Source organism: Labrus mixtus, chromosome 15 (assembly GCF_963584025.1).
Source record: "Labrus mixtus chromosome 15, fLabMix1.1, whole genome shotgun sequence".
Classification (NCBI taxonomy): Eukaryota; Metazoa; Chordata; class Actinopteri; order Labriformes; family Labridae; genus Labrus; species Labrus mixtus.
In genome coordinates this window covers 7400943-7417089 of record NC_083626.1, presented here as the reverse complement: position 1 = coordinate 7417089, position 16147 = coordinate 7400943, and the positions used below count along the sequence as shown (strand labels likewise).

Here is a 16147-nt window from a genome sequence, read left to right as displayed (position 1 = left end):
CACCTACTGTGGTTTGAAGCACGCTTCAAAGCACTGCCAGCATCTTCCTGGTACGATGTGGGTAATTTAATTAAGATGTGTATTATTTATTTTAGATTCACTCATATATTGCATGGGGGGGTGTTTTTAATTTTGAACCATGGGCATTATCAATTAAGCTTTCCATTTAACTTTTTTTTTAATCATTTGAGTTTGGCTCATATTTCACTGTCACTGAATCTGCAGTAAAAAAAATATGACAGTGACATTTTCTCTTGTTCAGCCTTGATTCAGCTTTTTATGACTTGAGCCCAACAGTCCATTTGGGAATAATCCAAGAGAAAAAATGATAAGATGTTTTTGCAATGCAGCAATTTCTAAGGACTCCTTTTCCAAGTGCTTTTTAAGTATTGAGCCTTTCCAGGAAGATGGACTGCCATAAATATAAGTGCATCCCTCCCCCACCTCAAACCTTTTTACATTTTATGTCATAAAGAATCTCACAGCTTTCCAAAGAACTCTAATGTACGAGAGGTCAGGGTACATCTCGGCCGTTTTCTCGGGGACACTGCTGTGAATAACTTTCAAATCAAAACTGATGACTTGCGTCTAGAAAAACTGCAAAGGTGCAAAAAATGTGCCAATTTAAATATTTCCATTTCCGACTATTCCATATTCCATATGTCATCGGTGGCGTTTGGTTAATTTGAAGTTCCACCCTCTGTTTATAAGGTTGCCCAATTTATAATCAAACTTGGCCCAAATATTTTGTCCCAGCTCTTTTTGATTGTGAGCCAAAAGCTCAAGAATGGCTCCACTTCTAGTCCAATCCATCAAACTGAATATTTTGACTCTTCCTTCTTAGACACTGCAACATAAAGAACTGAGATGCTGAAACAAATGCCTGCTGTGAACAATCAATCACATTGGATGTGATGTGACAGAGTCTACTGAATTTGAAACCAGAACACGGCTTTAGAAACTGATAACTGGCAGCAGGTTAGAAATAACGCCTACACAGGTCACAGAGATTAAGAAGGTGATGATGGAGACTGCGAGGTGAGAGACTTAATGATACCTTCAAGCCAATTGTTCAAATCACAACAGGTCAGAATCAATGTTGTGATCACCCTGATTACCATGAGCACAGGAGCTGACAGTAGCTCTGGTGTCATTACCTCAGAGGTCAGACGACTCCGATGGAGGTTGTGCGCTACAAAAAAAAAGGTCAGTAACACCCCAAAAGCAAGATAAGCTGCTGTGGAGCAAACTCTCAAGAGTAAATTATATTAATGTATTCTATCAAATGAGATTGTGGTACTTCTCAGTTGAGCAGTTAAGCTGTTTGAGAATTGTTTCATTGTGTAAAATGTTTACATGCAGAATAGGCCAGTTACCTGTCAAAATGTCCTGAGAGTGCGGAAAAGATCTGGTAACTGTAATGTCTGCAAAACCAACTCTCACAATACGTCAAAACAGGTACTAAGTGAACAACAAGTCAACCTCAGAAAGACAAAGTAACCCACTTTGTTAAATTTCTTACAGCGTGATCTTGTAGTTCTTGTGAACCCGTGAGTCCAGCAGCTCAAGATAATCGGAAAGATTTTGGGCCTGATTCCCCTCTTCTGACTAAAGTCAGCAAAGGCCTGATTATCTGATAATTCCAAAGAAGATCTTGCAAGATTTTCCTGTGGTGTAAGGTGTCTTAAGAGTGATTTTACCCTCCTCGAACTGCTCAGAAGATGATGCGCAAGTTTTGATATTCTAGACTCTGGTTGTTGGTGAATTAATTAGTTAGTGGTGTGCCGAGTTGATCGTCTCGTTGCCCACCACACTTTAAGAACTTAACTGTTAAAACTGTCATGATTTGTGTTTCTGTGGAGTTTCTCACATTTTCAAAATCGCTTTTAGACTTTAGGAGGACAGAGCTAAACCATGGTGGAGACAGAACGCTGTGCACATGGATGGTTAAATCTCCTATGAAAAGCTCTACATATCAACAACTCAAAAAAACATTGTTCTAGATTTGTTCCACCATTTTCCGTCCCCTGGTTCCAAAATGTTTTTTAAGCGGAAAAGAAAATAGTTTTTTCACATCTGTGTTGTTTTGGTAAATATGGACACAGGCCTGTTAGTGTAGTCCGTGTTCGTGCACCATAAATGGACTACACTGATGTAAGGAAGCTTGCTTAGCCTCCAACTGAACTCCAAACTCACCAGAATCTCAATTTCTTGTTATTTTCTGTCCCTCTTTGCCCCTCTCATCTCTGTTTGTTTATGAAAGAGATTTTTTTAAATCCTGAGCATGAGCCCGGCTAGTTATCGCAAGTTAAAACATGTTCTACTCTGCTGCATCCTAGGCACCCACTTGTGTCTTTTCTTTGGGTCTTAAATCAGCCTCAAAGCGAAGACCCCTAGAAGCAAATAAATCATGCAACATCTCCTCCACCACTCTCTTACTATCTATCTTACATCATCGTAGGCGGAAATGCTCACAAGCTAGCGAGTAGCTTGCTCATTAGCAAACATCCGCACATTCTCCAACAATTTATGTGACATTGTCCTTGTTGTTTACATCAAAATCTGGAGGTCAGGGACATTAAAATATATGAATCCAGGCCAGTTTAATGATGACCTTGTCCTCCACAGACTTTAATTCACAGCAGGTTAACACTAGATTTCCCGGGGGTGCTGGTAGCCTATGGTTAGTGTGTGTGCCCATGTACTGTATGGAGGCTATAATCCTTCAAGTAGGAGGCCCAGGTTTGAGTCTGTCCTGTGGCTCGTTTCCCCTCATGTTGATCCCAACTCTCTTTCTCCCCAATTTCTGACTCTATCCACTCTGATCTCATGATAAAAGGCACAAGAATCCCCAAAATTAACCTTTGAAAAGACTAGTGAGACAGATTTTTTTAAGCAAAATACTTAATAATACTGAACTATATGATACTTTCCCTGACAGTGGGCATACACTGTGTGAATTGAGGCAGTTTCTGACCTGGATTTTGAAGTTGGGCAGAATTTCGATTCCATCGTGCGTCGTTTGCTGTGCAGAGTTCAGGGGTTGCACGAGGACAGATCATGGCCCAATTAGCTGCTTCCAACCAGATTAGATGAATTTCTGGCAAGTTTGAATGTTTATTCATATGACTGCACACTCTCATAAAGTGAAAGCAGAGCCACAAACCAATTACACATTTTCAATGCTTTTTGATCCCCTCCTGATTGCGCCTGTGCTAATGTCTAAATAGTCACCATGGCAACCAAGGCATGCCTATTGATGCATCTTCCCTCCTCCTTTTGTGAAAGATAGAAACAGGAGAGTTAGTTTAAGATAGCGTGTGTTTGTTGTGTGAGAGATCGAGAGCATCTTTGACGGTGTTTGTATTTGAGCCCTGCATATGAGACTGGGAGGTAACTTTATTGATGATTGTCATTCTCCGTCCTAATTAAGTAACTACTCTGTAAGCACATATCTTGAGCTTCGGCTGTTGGTTAGAAATAATTCAGTCATATTTTACTTTGACTCCCACAATCCCTTGTGAATGCCTCGTGTCCAATAGAAAATGAATGGAGCAGACTTGCCTCAAACCCTTTTCAGTGGGCTTGCTCTGCTCTCATGTTCGGTTGGAACTCTCTCTTATCACGAGCCTCTTTATTACCTCACAGGGTGCAGTCATCCACAGCAGCACTCCTCACACACCTTCTTTGTGCCTAGAAGGAATGAATTGTTACGAAACTCCAATTTGCCTTTCAGATGTCTTCAAATCATTTCTGTCATGGGCTTTATCCCATATTCCCAGACCTATTCCCCCTTTGAGCTCCAGTCATTATCTCACCGGCACAATTTTCTCAAAGTGCTGACTGGTTCTCCCTGACCTTCAATTTCCCATTTCCAGACACATGTGACTATCAAAGACAGAATAAAACCTCATCTCCTACCACATAACTTGTAATTTCACAAGAGTCACTATTCTTTGGCTTCATAAGCTTCATAGCCTCTTTGATTTTTCATAATTTGTAGACGCGTTAATCAGGCTTCTATCCAGGGACTTGTTCTGATCACCAGCTCACCACACACACTAACTTCTGACAAGTTCATTAAAACTGGCTAACGGGTTCTTTAGTGATAATCAATGCATCACTTAATGATCGAGTCATTTCTTATTGTATCATAAGTCTGCCAAACTTCCATTTCTTAGTTTTCCGTCCTTATCTTTTCTTTCCTGCCCTGCTTTCTGTCTGTCCTTCTGTCTCGTGATGATGCGCTCCTTCTTCTTGAAGCTCTGCTTTCGTGCGGTGACTGCCAGATGACATCTTCACAATCTGCTTTTGTAATTTATGAATCAATCATTTTAATTGTTGAACCATTTCCCGGGACATTTGATGGTTATCAATTTGCCAGTGCACAACTGTTATTTATGGAGTGAAGCTCAGAGATAAATCCCACACAGCCTCCTCCAGCAGTCAGCACAAGGTTGTATCAATCATTACCACGAGTACAAAGAAAAACCCCGTGCAGGTGCATGTAAACCTAACTATTGGAGTTAAAGATCATCTCAAAGACTACATAGGGTCAGACATGCAACTTTCACTTAATACTTAAAAAAAGGGAGTTATTACAGAAATGATCTTAAGGAATATTTTTGCATTGCTTTCTCCTAGAGCATGTGCACATGGGCCTGCAATGCAATCTGTACCGACTATCACAAGTAGCTCTGAACCACAAGAGATGGAACAAACTGTAACTTTGACTTTTGTCAGTTCTAAATGAATGAGAGAAACCTAGAAATTGCATCCAGAAGTATCTAAGCTTGCACCGTAGTTCGGAGAGAAACGTTTTTTCGATCCTTCTGTATGTCCAGCACGTATGGAAAATATTGACGATAACGATGACTTTGACTTGACTTTTGACTCCACTCATACTGACCCTGTGAAACCTTTACATCCCTAAAAGTCTCCGTTTTAAAGTTCTGTAATTTACTTAATGCTAATTATTACTGTATGGATTGAGCAGGTATGATGTATTGGTCTTAACCAGTTAAAGACTGCATGAACTGAGATTGTCCAAAACGTCTTGAAAAGAAGTCGCATAAACATGTTTTTTCCGTAGGATCTATGTCTCAATTTTTCAATCTGGTGATCACAATGAAACATTTCATCCATCAAGGTCAAACAGCCGTAAGGACCATCCCTGTTCCAAGAACATTTCTCTGCAGGACAGGGCCGTTATTTTAGCTCCAGTAAGCAGTGTAAACCCGTTGTACACTTCAGCTTCTTCCCTCAGACTGCAGCACAAAGATGTGAGCTCAAAATGTTCATTTCAACTCCTCTAATGAACATGAAATTAACGGAACACTTGTGCTTCAAATGTGCGTTGGTTGCATTGTTTCTGTGTCTGCTTGCTTTCCGATTATTATTTGTTTGCTTAGAGTTCAATTATTCATTGTTTGTTTCGCTGAGAGGGATTTATTGGGCAACTCTGAGCAACTTTAATGAACTCAGCAACTCTTCCTATTGTTTGGCTTATTTCTGTTATATCTCCATTAATTTAAACTGAGGCAAGCGATTGTGATTCTTATATTGAGAGGAAAAAGAGCAGCAGTGGAAAGAGTGTAGAGGTATTAGAAGTTATATTTTTAAAAGTAGTCAATGTTACAACATAACAATAAACCAGATGTTTCTATCCTTTCTTGCCACTGATGTTAGGTCTTATAGAAGTCAATAAAATGAAGTCACAGAGCAGAAAGTAAAAGAGGAAGTCCAGCTAGTGAGGCTCGAATAAACCAACAAAGTATTCAGTATCAGGTTGTTATTCATAATCTAAATCAGCATCCATGACCAATCTCTAATTCATGAAACGTTCCGGAAATTTCAGCCAGGCATGAACAGCTGCTCTCGGTTACTATGAAACCAAGATCTGTCAACTTTAATTACTGGTTTTAATGTTAAAAGTAACTCGTAATAAGAGCCTCCATCCCTGTTCATTAAATGACAAGATCTAAAGGGGGAACATATTTAATTTAGGCCCTAAAAGTTAAAGCAGCCAGAAACTGTAAAACTGCAAAAACTGACCTCAGAAATTCAACACCTTAAAGGAAAAATGTGCGACTTTTTGATCCAGTAGATGTCGCCTTTGAGCACCAGCATGAACTCAAAACAACCTGCTTTTTGGAGATACTTCTGCCCCACCGAAGTCTCCGCTCTCGTCCAGCGACACACCTCCAACCCCCCTCCACTCGAGTTTGCACGAAGCAGACAAAATTGTCCTTCCCTGATGTAAACACGGCTCTAACAACAACACAGCCAGCGGGACTCGAGCTTCTCACTCATTTTAGACAGTCGTGACTCAGAGAGACATTTACAGAGGATATACTGGATTTCTGCTGAAAAAAATGCCCACATACTTCCTTTAAAGTTAGTAAATTATACATTTAGATTATCAATTTTGTGAATCAAATCAATTTAAAACTACAAGCATGTTTTCCATATTTGATGGTATAAATGTTTCTTATGAATAACTCATATTCTCAGACAGGCTTAGGATTACTCGTGTGAAGCTCCTTTTTTTATTTGAAGGGATTTCGGTGAGGGCTCTTCTCTGTTGTATTTCTGAAGTTTACTGAGAAGTGAAAGCTTTTCTTGGTTTCCTTGAACTCAGGAAGGAAACTTCAGTGGCTCACAAAGGAGGAGCAGATTAAATAAAAAGCTTACAAAACGTTTTATAAATGCTCTTGCCTTGTCATAGATCACAGACGAGGGATTCGCTAACATCCTGTAAACCCACGTCACTCCTCAAAGATTGTCAATTCTGTATTCAAAGGAAATCTTCTGTGGGCGAGTCAAGGACTATTTATTTATCAGGGTCTGCAGTCTTTTTTTCAATTTCAGCCTCCCACCTTCCTCTTCCGTGCAACCCTCCTTTTGTATTGATCCCACAGAAGCGGCCCTGGCGTTATGAATTCCATTAAAGACACTAAAAGCTTGTAAATATCAAGAAAATATATCATTGTGAAATAGACATGTAAGGATACTTTATATAGCAGTAATGCATACTGTGTCTGCATGAGCACTGAAAACATAGAAATCTAAAGTATGGTATAGTAGGCCTACAATCCTAGCTTTTGCTCTTTGGTCGTTCAGAAATTATTTTTTCCATTTCTCCCACATTAGCATTGTTTTTCCAGTTTTTTCTGCAGCCTAATCTTGCTTCTGTTGTCTTATAGAAAACAAAGAAATTAGTCACCTTCAGACACAAAGTGTTTTTGGACTGATTAGATATGTCACAGCTCCGGTAAAGCATTGACAGCAGAGAAAAGGAGCCAAATACAAACACTTTGCAGGTACATTTCAATTAGCAGATTCACATTTCCCAACACGAAGGCAGTTCAAAGAGGCAAAATAATCGAACAAGGGAAAGTCCGACAGGCCGGTCACAGATCGTTAACGTCTTCAAACTCAGTGAAGCAGGAGAGGGAGGAGGCTGACATTTAAACTGTGGAGCTGATTGAGGTAACAAGTCACAGGTGTGTTGGGTGGAGCTTTATCAGGTGACAGGTGAATGGGTGGAAAGTGTGGCGCCATCTGGTGGACAGGGGTGGAATTACACCAATCTGCACAGTTATAATAAATTGATAGGTCTGAAGAAGAGTGAAGGGTGGAAAGAGTGGAAAGTGAGACATGGTTTCATTTATGTTGAATGCATCTTAATGTGTAAAATTAATAATAAATTGTGACCATTATTAAGATATTTTGTTGTATATCTAGTCTAAATTAAGTTTGGTTTGAAACACGCTATATTTAGTACACTGAACATTTGATTCTTCCTCTACATCACAGCAAAACAAAAAAGAAGACATTTGGGATTTGTTAGAGGTGGCATGGTCCATTTTTGTTTTACATTCTTTGTTGAGTGTTTCCTAATTGGAAACCATTCAAATCGCTGTGTCATCACACAGAAGTAGGGCTGGTTGAAAAAATCCAATCCAAATCCATCAGTGCATTTTGTTTATGTAATCACAGCATGGCTTTGTTGTGTTATCTGTTTCAAACTCATGCAATCTCAGTTTATACTGTATGAGATTTATTAGAAAAATTACTACATACAGTTTTTCTAAATGTTGTCACATGCAAACACACAAACAGACTTAGTACTGTACTGTCTAATATCTAGTATATGAAGCTGATTCCTCCTGTGAGGTCAAAGACATTAATAAAATTACACTATCCTCATGTCCATCTGATGAATGGATGAGTAGACTTCCTTCCAGCAGGAGCCCGGAGGGAATCAACATCAATCCAATTCAGTAATTGTCTGGTGATAAATGATAAGCTTTGTGCACTCAATAGGATTAGTGGGGTGACTTATATTCTACAGGAGGAACCGATGAATAGATTTGTCCAGGTTTTCTCATAACGCTGACCCAGAATTTGAATATAGCAATCCTCATTTCTTTCATTTCACATAACTTTTCCTCGCTAAAGATTTGTTTTTGCTTTCATGCTTTTACATATTTTTTATTCTTCTTTCATCATTAAGTCTAGATTGTAAATGGACTTTTCTAGTCTTCTGACTACTCAAAGCACTTTCACACAGCATTTCACACCTACAAATTCACACACTGATCGCAGAAGCTGCATGTAAAGTGTCCATCAGTATATTTACTAATTCCATTCATACACATTCACACACTGCAGCAGGAGCAACTTGGGGTTAAGTGTCACATAACTGCAGGAGCTGGTCTGCGATCTTCCCGATTCCCTATGAGCCACAGCCGCCCAAAGGGACAATAATTAATAACGTATCGTATCATATATATATCGTAATACCGAATTATAGCTGATTACAAAGATTACAAAGGAAATGAGTACAAACACGAAAAATAATCAACAGTCGCCGTCTTCACCGAGGTACACTCTGAAACTGCAATATCTCAACATGGTCCAAACTTGGGTTGCTTTATCTGAAAGAAAAAGAAGGTAGCCATATCCCCCGGCTGTGTGTGTTTAATTCAATTAACTAAAATGAAGGACATCTCTTATCCAAACCTCTTGGGAGGGGGGGAAGATGATTCTGAACAAAGTAATATCAGACGTCTAGCCAATAGGGTCAAGAGAGGCCACCAGGACTGCTTTCATTTTAGTTTGGCTCAGGGACCTCACCTCTAGGATTAATTCAAAGAGTGCTGGGATTGCAGTTTGATAAAATCTTTATCTTTAGGCATCTGGAAATTTTAGTAGTAAAAAAGCAGGTATACAATATCAAAGATCAGGGGAAGCAGAGCTGGATTTTTCTGGCACAACTTCAACGACTACCAAGGTGCATGAAGAGTGAAAGGCTTGAAGAGGTCAAAAAGCTCCAGCAACACTATGAAGTATGAAGATCAACTTTTTTAACAAATTAGACCGACATGTTGCGGCTTGCGGCCTTCATCAGGGTCACGAACCCTTCATACTACAAGTGTTGATGGAGCTTTTTGACCTCTAAAATGACAGACTTGTCAGGCATCCACAAACTCCCAGAAAAGAGAAACCTTTATGACAATAAGAAAACGAGACAAAAGAAAGAGTCTGATTTACATCACTGGCTCCACACACAACCATGGGACAATCAGTTAAATGCAGCCCTAAAATTATGTTTTTGTTGTGAAAGTCAGAATCAGAGGGGGAAGCTGAAGCCTCGACATCATTTCAGAAGCCATAAGGGGAAATCCACAAAATAAAAGACTCACTAATTCATTGATAAAACTCAAAATCCAAATGGAAAAAAAAAAAGTGCTTCAAGGGAGAAAACACAAGCACCACAAAGAAAATCAACTTGGACCATGAGGAGCAGCTTTAGATTGAACATATGATGGACTGTCAAGGAAGGAAACGCATGAAGACACTGAATAAACTTGGGGTGATTGAACACATGGGAAACTGGTGACGGCAATCAAAGTGAAGGGAGATAAAAGGGGAGGATATTTGAAAAAGTTTTTTTTTTTTCTTACACGCAAACTGCGTTTAGGTCACTGCAAACGGACCTTTTGGAAAACACCTTCCAGTGTGATGATTTTCAGAAACTCCATTTAAAGTGTTAATGTGTAAACGGGGGAAAACTGAGTTCTGGGCAATGTAAGTTAGTCTCTCCAAACATTCCTTCATGCACATCCTCAAAGATGGAGCATCCATTCTCTTTCTGGTGCAATTAGCTCTCCTGGCCTGAGAAAGTCCAGAAGTTTCACATGTTTCTGTCCTGATATGTTCCAAGCACACAGAGCTTGACATTTAAAAGGTTTAAGTTTTAACCACGTCTGACAGACACGTGTAATTAATCTAAATTGTGATATATGTTCCCCAATGTTATTCACACAACCATTTATCCCCATCTCTGTCATGATTATGTACCTGTCTCTGTGTGTTTATGTGTGTTACAGACAGAGAATGGAAGGTCAACTGTGTCTGCCCTTGGTGTCCATCGATAGCATTTTGCCGATGTTAACTAACAATATATATAAATAAAATGTTGACATGCAGGCGACAAAGGCAGACCTATACACAAACACAGCTGCTGCCAAGGACACCGAGTCATTTCATGCTCTCAGAAAGTCATTTAAAAGCAAACGACAGCTTTACATTTGATCTTGTCTTATTTGAAGAAACAGCATGAAGGTACTCGTACATTCAGAGTACAACTCAGAGGGCGTCAGAGACATTTGTTCTTCTAAAGAGATGAAAAGAAAAATGCAAATGTGCACAATGAGGCCGCTGGGTGAGCTGCTTTTTTATTGCATTCCTGTCAGTGCACTCAGTGGTGAAACATGTTAGCACACATACCATTACCAAATGCATACAGTCCATCTGTTTTTGGGCCTCTCTTCCGACAGCTCCCTCCTAACAGTCAGATCGGTAATGGCTTCATTGATTGTTGGGGTCTTATCATTCATCACCCAAAGGGTCAATGTCCAACCTCTGTCTAATGATGCTGTTTAAACACAAATCTCTCATCTTTGAATACACATCACGTGCAGAAACCCTCCAAATAACTCGTGAAAAATGGCGCCACAGAGGACACCCCTTAATAGAGCTAATTCATTTGAGTGTCATGTTAATATTTTCCACCGTAAAATGTGATTCCAGGCAAAACCGTGGGTCTTGAACTTGGATTTTCCAATCTGTCTAGATCATAATTACATGCACGTTTCCACCGCAGCATAGATTCAATTCTCTGCAGGTTGTTTGTCTCACGGTCTGAGCTTTAGGTGGTCAAGACGTTTGCTATTCCCCAGGTGCTGCGGAGAGTAAATAAGCTCTATGTGCTGTGTCGCCGTCATCTGACTTTTATTAATGAGCCAATCAATTTCTATTCGTATCACCCTTTCAACTGAAATCCAGGCGTCACAACACTTAACAAATTGGCTGACCTCAGGTTGAGCATGTGCTGTGAAAACGCTCCCTTACTATTTCATTGACATTAGGCTGAGGTGGTAGGTTGTTAAATAAAATGTGTCAGGATACAGCAATGAATAAATCAGCTTTGTGCTGATGTAAAAATGGTTAATAGCTTAATTAATGCTATACAGCCAAATATGCATGGGCATGCAGGCCATTTGTTTGTCGCTCCGCTCAGAGGTTTTTTAAGGATTATAGTTTGCGTAAGGCATAAATCTTGACATACAGCTTCATTTAAAAGAGTTGTTTTTTGATGCCATTTTTTGAGTGATGCCCAAGATGAAATTATCTTTCAAATTTGGTTCTGAAGATCTCGACAATCCAGCAGAGAGCCCTGATCTCAATCACATCCAACACCAAAGCCCTTTCCAAAGAGCCACAGTTGGTTTGCAGACTTTTCAGTAGACTGAACCCTCATGGTCATTCAGTGGGCTTTTTTTTAGGGTCCACCTCAGTAGACTGAACATTTCAGGATGGATACTAACTTCCAGGTTTTGTGAAGTATGGTTTGGATGCATCCTACACCCACAATGCTTTGTGAAAGTAAATGTAAAACGTCACTTCACATGCACCTCCAAATCAAAACAAGCGAGGACATGAGGATGGATGTGGCCGGTTCAGGTAACGCACCTTTCAAATGTTAAGCTGTTAAACTGTTTAACTGAGAAGTTTATTATTGGAGTTGGAGTGTCAATAACATGAGGCGGGCTAATGACGCCACTTCCACACTGAATGAATCAGACGAAGTAGGAACACATATCAGCCTACTGAACAGTAGGTCATAACAGGATACAGCATGGAGAGAAGGGACTGTCTACTGTCAGACTGTGTAGACACTTTGCATCTCGGACGCACCCCTTGATCTTCAGCTTGAAGACACAGTGAGCTTGTTCTCCCTGACGCTCTTGTGGCCGAATCAGAGAAAATCCCTGCAGCCATGTTTCAAAATGTAAAAAAAGACTGTTTATATTCTGTCACAAAATGGATAGATAGATAGATAGATAGATAGATAGATAGATAGATAGATATGTGAAGCTCTGTATTGCCATCTAGTGCCTCGGGGTCATTATTACACCACTCAGCTGATGAACCTGTCACAGTCTTATTTAAAAAACAAAACATCTTAAAGTTCATTGTAAAAAAATGAGACACCACCTGGTTGATGATTTTCAGTGATGTACAAAGTTTTATTACTGAAGAAGAAGAAGGTGCAGTTACATGATGGTGTTGAACTAAGAGCTACTGTGTCATGTAAAACCCAACACGTCCGTTTCATTTGGCTCGTAGAAAACATGCCAGCAGGGTTTTGTTCTTCTTTCATGGAAAATATGAGTTATGGATCTGGTGTGAACAGTCTACTGATTGATGTTTACTGTGGGGCGATAAAGTTCAAATGTTGTGGGTTGTTTCGCTATGACTCAGGGTTAGTTTTTAACAAGAACTGTTCATGCTTCAAATGCCCCTATAGATCCCATGCTTTTAGTATTATCAGTGGCCTGGACGTGTAACCCCTAACGACTGCTCCGCGGCCACAGAATCTCCTATATAAGACTTGGAAATGTACTTGCACTTCTTTTTTGAGATATATCTAATGATTGATTTGATTACTTAAAAAACAATGGAGTCGGGTGTGAAAAAGGCCATCGTCATGTTTCTAAAGAATGGTTCTTGATTGCCTTGCTTGCTTTTATTGCATTTCCTCATTTAGTGCAGGACTGACAAAGCAGCAGATATTTCTAAATGATTGAACTATGCATCGCAGGCCAAATACCTTTTGTTCCCGATTATCAAGGTGTTGCACGATTTGCTCAATACAACGTGAACATTTCCTGTTTTTGTGATCTTAAAAAAAATGAGCTCGTCTCCATCGCAGCCCATATTGTTTCCATAGTAATCATTTGAGTCTGTAATAAAGTAAACATAATTTATGGACAGAAAGTAAAGCCACTGAAATGAGCGGGCTCTGTCTGCATATACATGATCAGATTTCAAGCAAAGCCGTATAAAGAAATGAACGTATTGTAGCTTGAAAACATTCATGCACGCATCTTTTTCATATTTTATTCAACGCCCTGTCTGTCTGTAGAGAAAGAAAACACTTGTGGGATTTTTGTCTGGTTTTGTAGCCTCAATCACAAAGTCCTTAAAATCAACAGTTTAACATGCCATGCAGCAGGTTCACTGCTTTGTTAACTTTGAGGGGAGTTTTTCTGTCGTATCCAGTGAAACAAAAGGCTGATTTATTATTATTCCTGGAAGGCAAGCGTGACTTTTTTTTTAATTCTGCAAGAATCTAATTGATTATCAAAGCTACGGTTTTGGCATCATAACACCTCAAGTCATTCAAAGGTAAAGAAGTTAACAAGACACTATGCTAACCACTTGAGAGGACTTTAACAGTTTTGCATGGCTAACTCGCTTTTTTTTTTGTATTTTAAGTGGTCAGAGTGTAACAGAAGAAGTGTTGAAATACACTCGGGTGATTTTCCCATACACAAAGTATAAGTCAAATGCTAATTGAAAGTGTCATAAATCATTTTCTCACACTCTTGTGTTCCTTTCTTCACGACTTAATGCAACAAAACTGTTTACTTAGTAATAAAGAAATGTTCCTAAAAAGCCATTTTCTATGAAATCAAGACATTGATGGATACAGTGCAAATCAATATAAAGCATCTCCTATAAAGTGTCACATCACAAACAATAAAAGGTGATAAAGGACAACCCCCTTTGTTTTTTGAGGACATATTTGTACCATCTTCAGTTATAAACAGCTATTCATGACCATTCATTTCTCCTTAAATGGTCTGGTATAGCGTCGTCCGCAAAAACAGTCAGTTGGCTACGAGGTCTTCTCTCCTGACCTGAAGCGTTGGTCTCTTTCAGCGTGAGCCTCTCACCAAGGCAGAGCAGTCCTCCCTGACCTACTTCAGCCCCGGCCACGCCCTCTCTCCACCTGACACCTCCCCGGTGAAGGACAGAGGGGAGGGAGCGTACAGGTCAGAGTCTGTGTCTGATTCCCCCTCCGCTATGAAGGGTCTGACCCTGGCACAGAGTGCAGGTCCGGCTGCCGCCTCAGTCCCCGCTGCAGCTCCACCTCCTGACCCCGCAAAGAACGAGGGCCCAAAGAAGTCCTCCTTGGCCTGCGAGATGCTGAAGCCGCTGAAGGAGCGCTCCAGCTCCTCGTGGTCGACAGACGGGATGGACAGAGACGTGTCGCTCTCCACAGCGGTGGCATCCTGCTGACACCTCTGCCTTCTGTGGCGCCTCCTGCTCTGGGAGCTCTCTCTGCCACTGCCGCCCTGACCAGAGGAGGATCGGTCGTGTACCGGAGCAGGCGGAGGGGGTAGGCGGAATAGGGTGGGCGAATGATTGCCGTTGCCACCGACTGGTGATGGGGTGTTGGCCACGCTGCTGTTCCAGGCAGGCTGGCTGAGGGGGTGCTGCAGCTGGTGCTGCCAGGAGGTAGAGGGCCGGCTGTGGCTGCCAGAAGGAGTACCCACTGAAATCACCACAGACCGACCCAGCAAAGGATCTCTCTTTTCCAACGACCCATCAGAGCATGGGACATCTGCAGGTGAGCATGTCTTCACCTCCTTTTCTTGCTTCACCTCCTCTTGATCCTCCTTCTCTAGCTTGCTCTTCTCGGGGCTGTGGTAAGGCGGAGCTGGATACGGCTCTTTGGAGTTGAAAAAGGCCTCTGTTTCCGAGCGAGGGATGCCCATACGCTGCACATACACGTTGACCAGAAAGTCAAGTTTCCTGTCCATACAGATCACCTGCAGGGAGGAAGCTAGAATTACCGTCTGTGCAAGGAGCACTTCACTTCCAACATATTTGTCTCCAAAAGAATCACAGCGTTAACTTTGAGCTAGAATGGAGGATACAATCTGTGTCTTTCACTGCAACTCTGCAGAGCGTGTGGTTATTAATAGACCTTTTCCAATTGGTTCTCCCAGACAGAAAGAATAAAAGTTAACCTGATATAATAAAATCTCAGGAATTAATGAGATATCACATTCACAAGAATGGGACGTACAGTACAGGACATTAATCTTTGACCACCAAGTTTTAATCAAATGATCCTAGAGTTCAAGTAGACTCAAGGATGAAAATCAAACATTGATAAAATGTGTATTCTCATCTGGTGTTCCTGGGATAGAGTACACAAGATCTGGACAGGAATAAGAAAGAAAGAAATTGTGATGTTACTTTAAAGTTGATATTCAAGCTTTAAAGAAAATCCCCCACTTTGTATCCAATTAGATATTTGAGTAAACTGTGTTAAAGCAGAATAACTTGTTGAAGATTCAAGTGATCTTTGTCTTTCACCACTGGTAAGTAAACTATTCAGAATTCAGTCAAACTGGACGTTTGTGAAGGATAGATATTCTATAAGATATTCCCTCAACAGAAATATAAAATAACAGTCATCCGATTTGTAGAACTTCTATCGACCTTTAACGAACATCCTTACCTGCTTTTCAACTTTGACCAGACGTCCCATCATGCTCGGGTCCTCCGCCGCATCTCCTTCAGGTTTAGGACCTTTACCAACTATCTGGTCAACTCTAGTATTTGAGGAAATTAATATCTGGAATTAAAACACACTCTAGGATTTTGTTGAAATTTAGAAAAGTTCATGATGCCATTAAGTGAATTACTGGAAATGTGGTGAAGATGACACTTATGTTGATGACATAACAGTCTGTTTTGAATGTATGAATGAATGAAT

At 40.5% G+C, this 16147-nt stretch overlaps 1 protein-coding gene across 10 annotated transcripts in view; it reads right to left on the bottom strand.

Annotated features, from left to right (window-relative positions):
* Positions 1 to 12575: 12575 nt before the first annotated feature.
* LOC132989741 (potassium voltage-gated channel subfamily KQT member 2-like) overlaps positions 12576 to 16147 on the bottom strand; it is a 27543-nt gene continuing 23971 nt past the window's right edge. For all 10 annotated transcript variants that reach the window (XM_061057544.1, XM_061057545.1, XM_061057547.1 and 7 more), the window contains 2 exons: positions 15890 to 15983; positions 12576 to 15191 (listed from right to left, as the gene is read on the bottom strand). In XM_061057544.1, the coding sequence (XP_060913527.1) occupies positions 14337 to 15191; positions 15890 to 15983 (949 nt within the window). In that variant the 3' untranslated portion in view covers positions 12576 to 14336. The remainder of the gene's footprint in view (positions 15192 to 15889; positions 15984 to 16147) is intronic.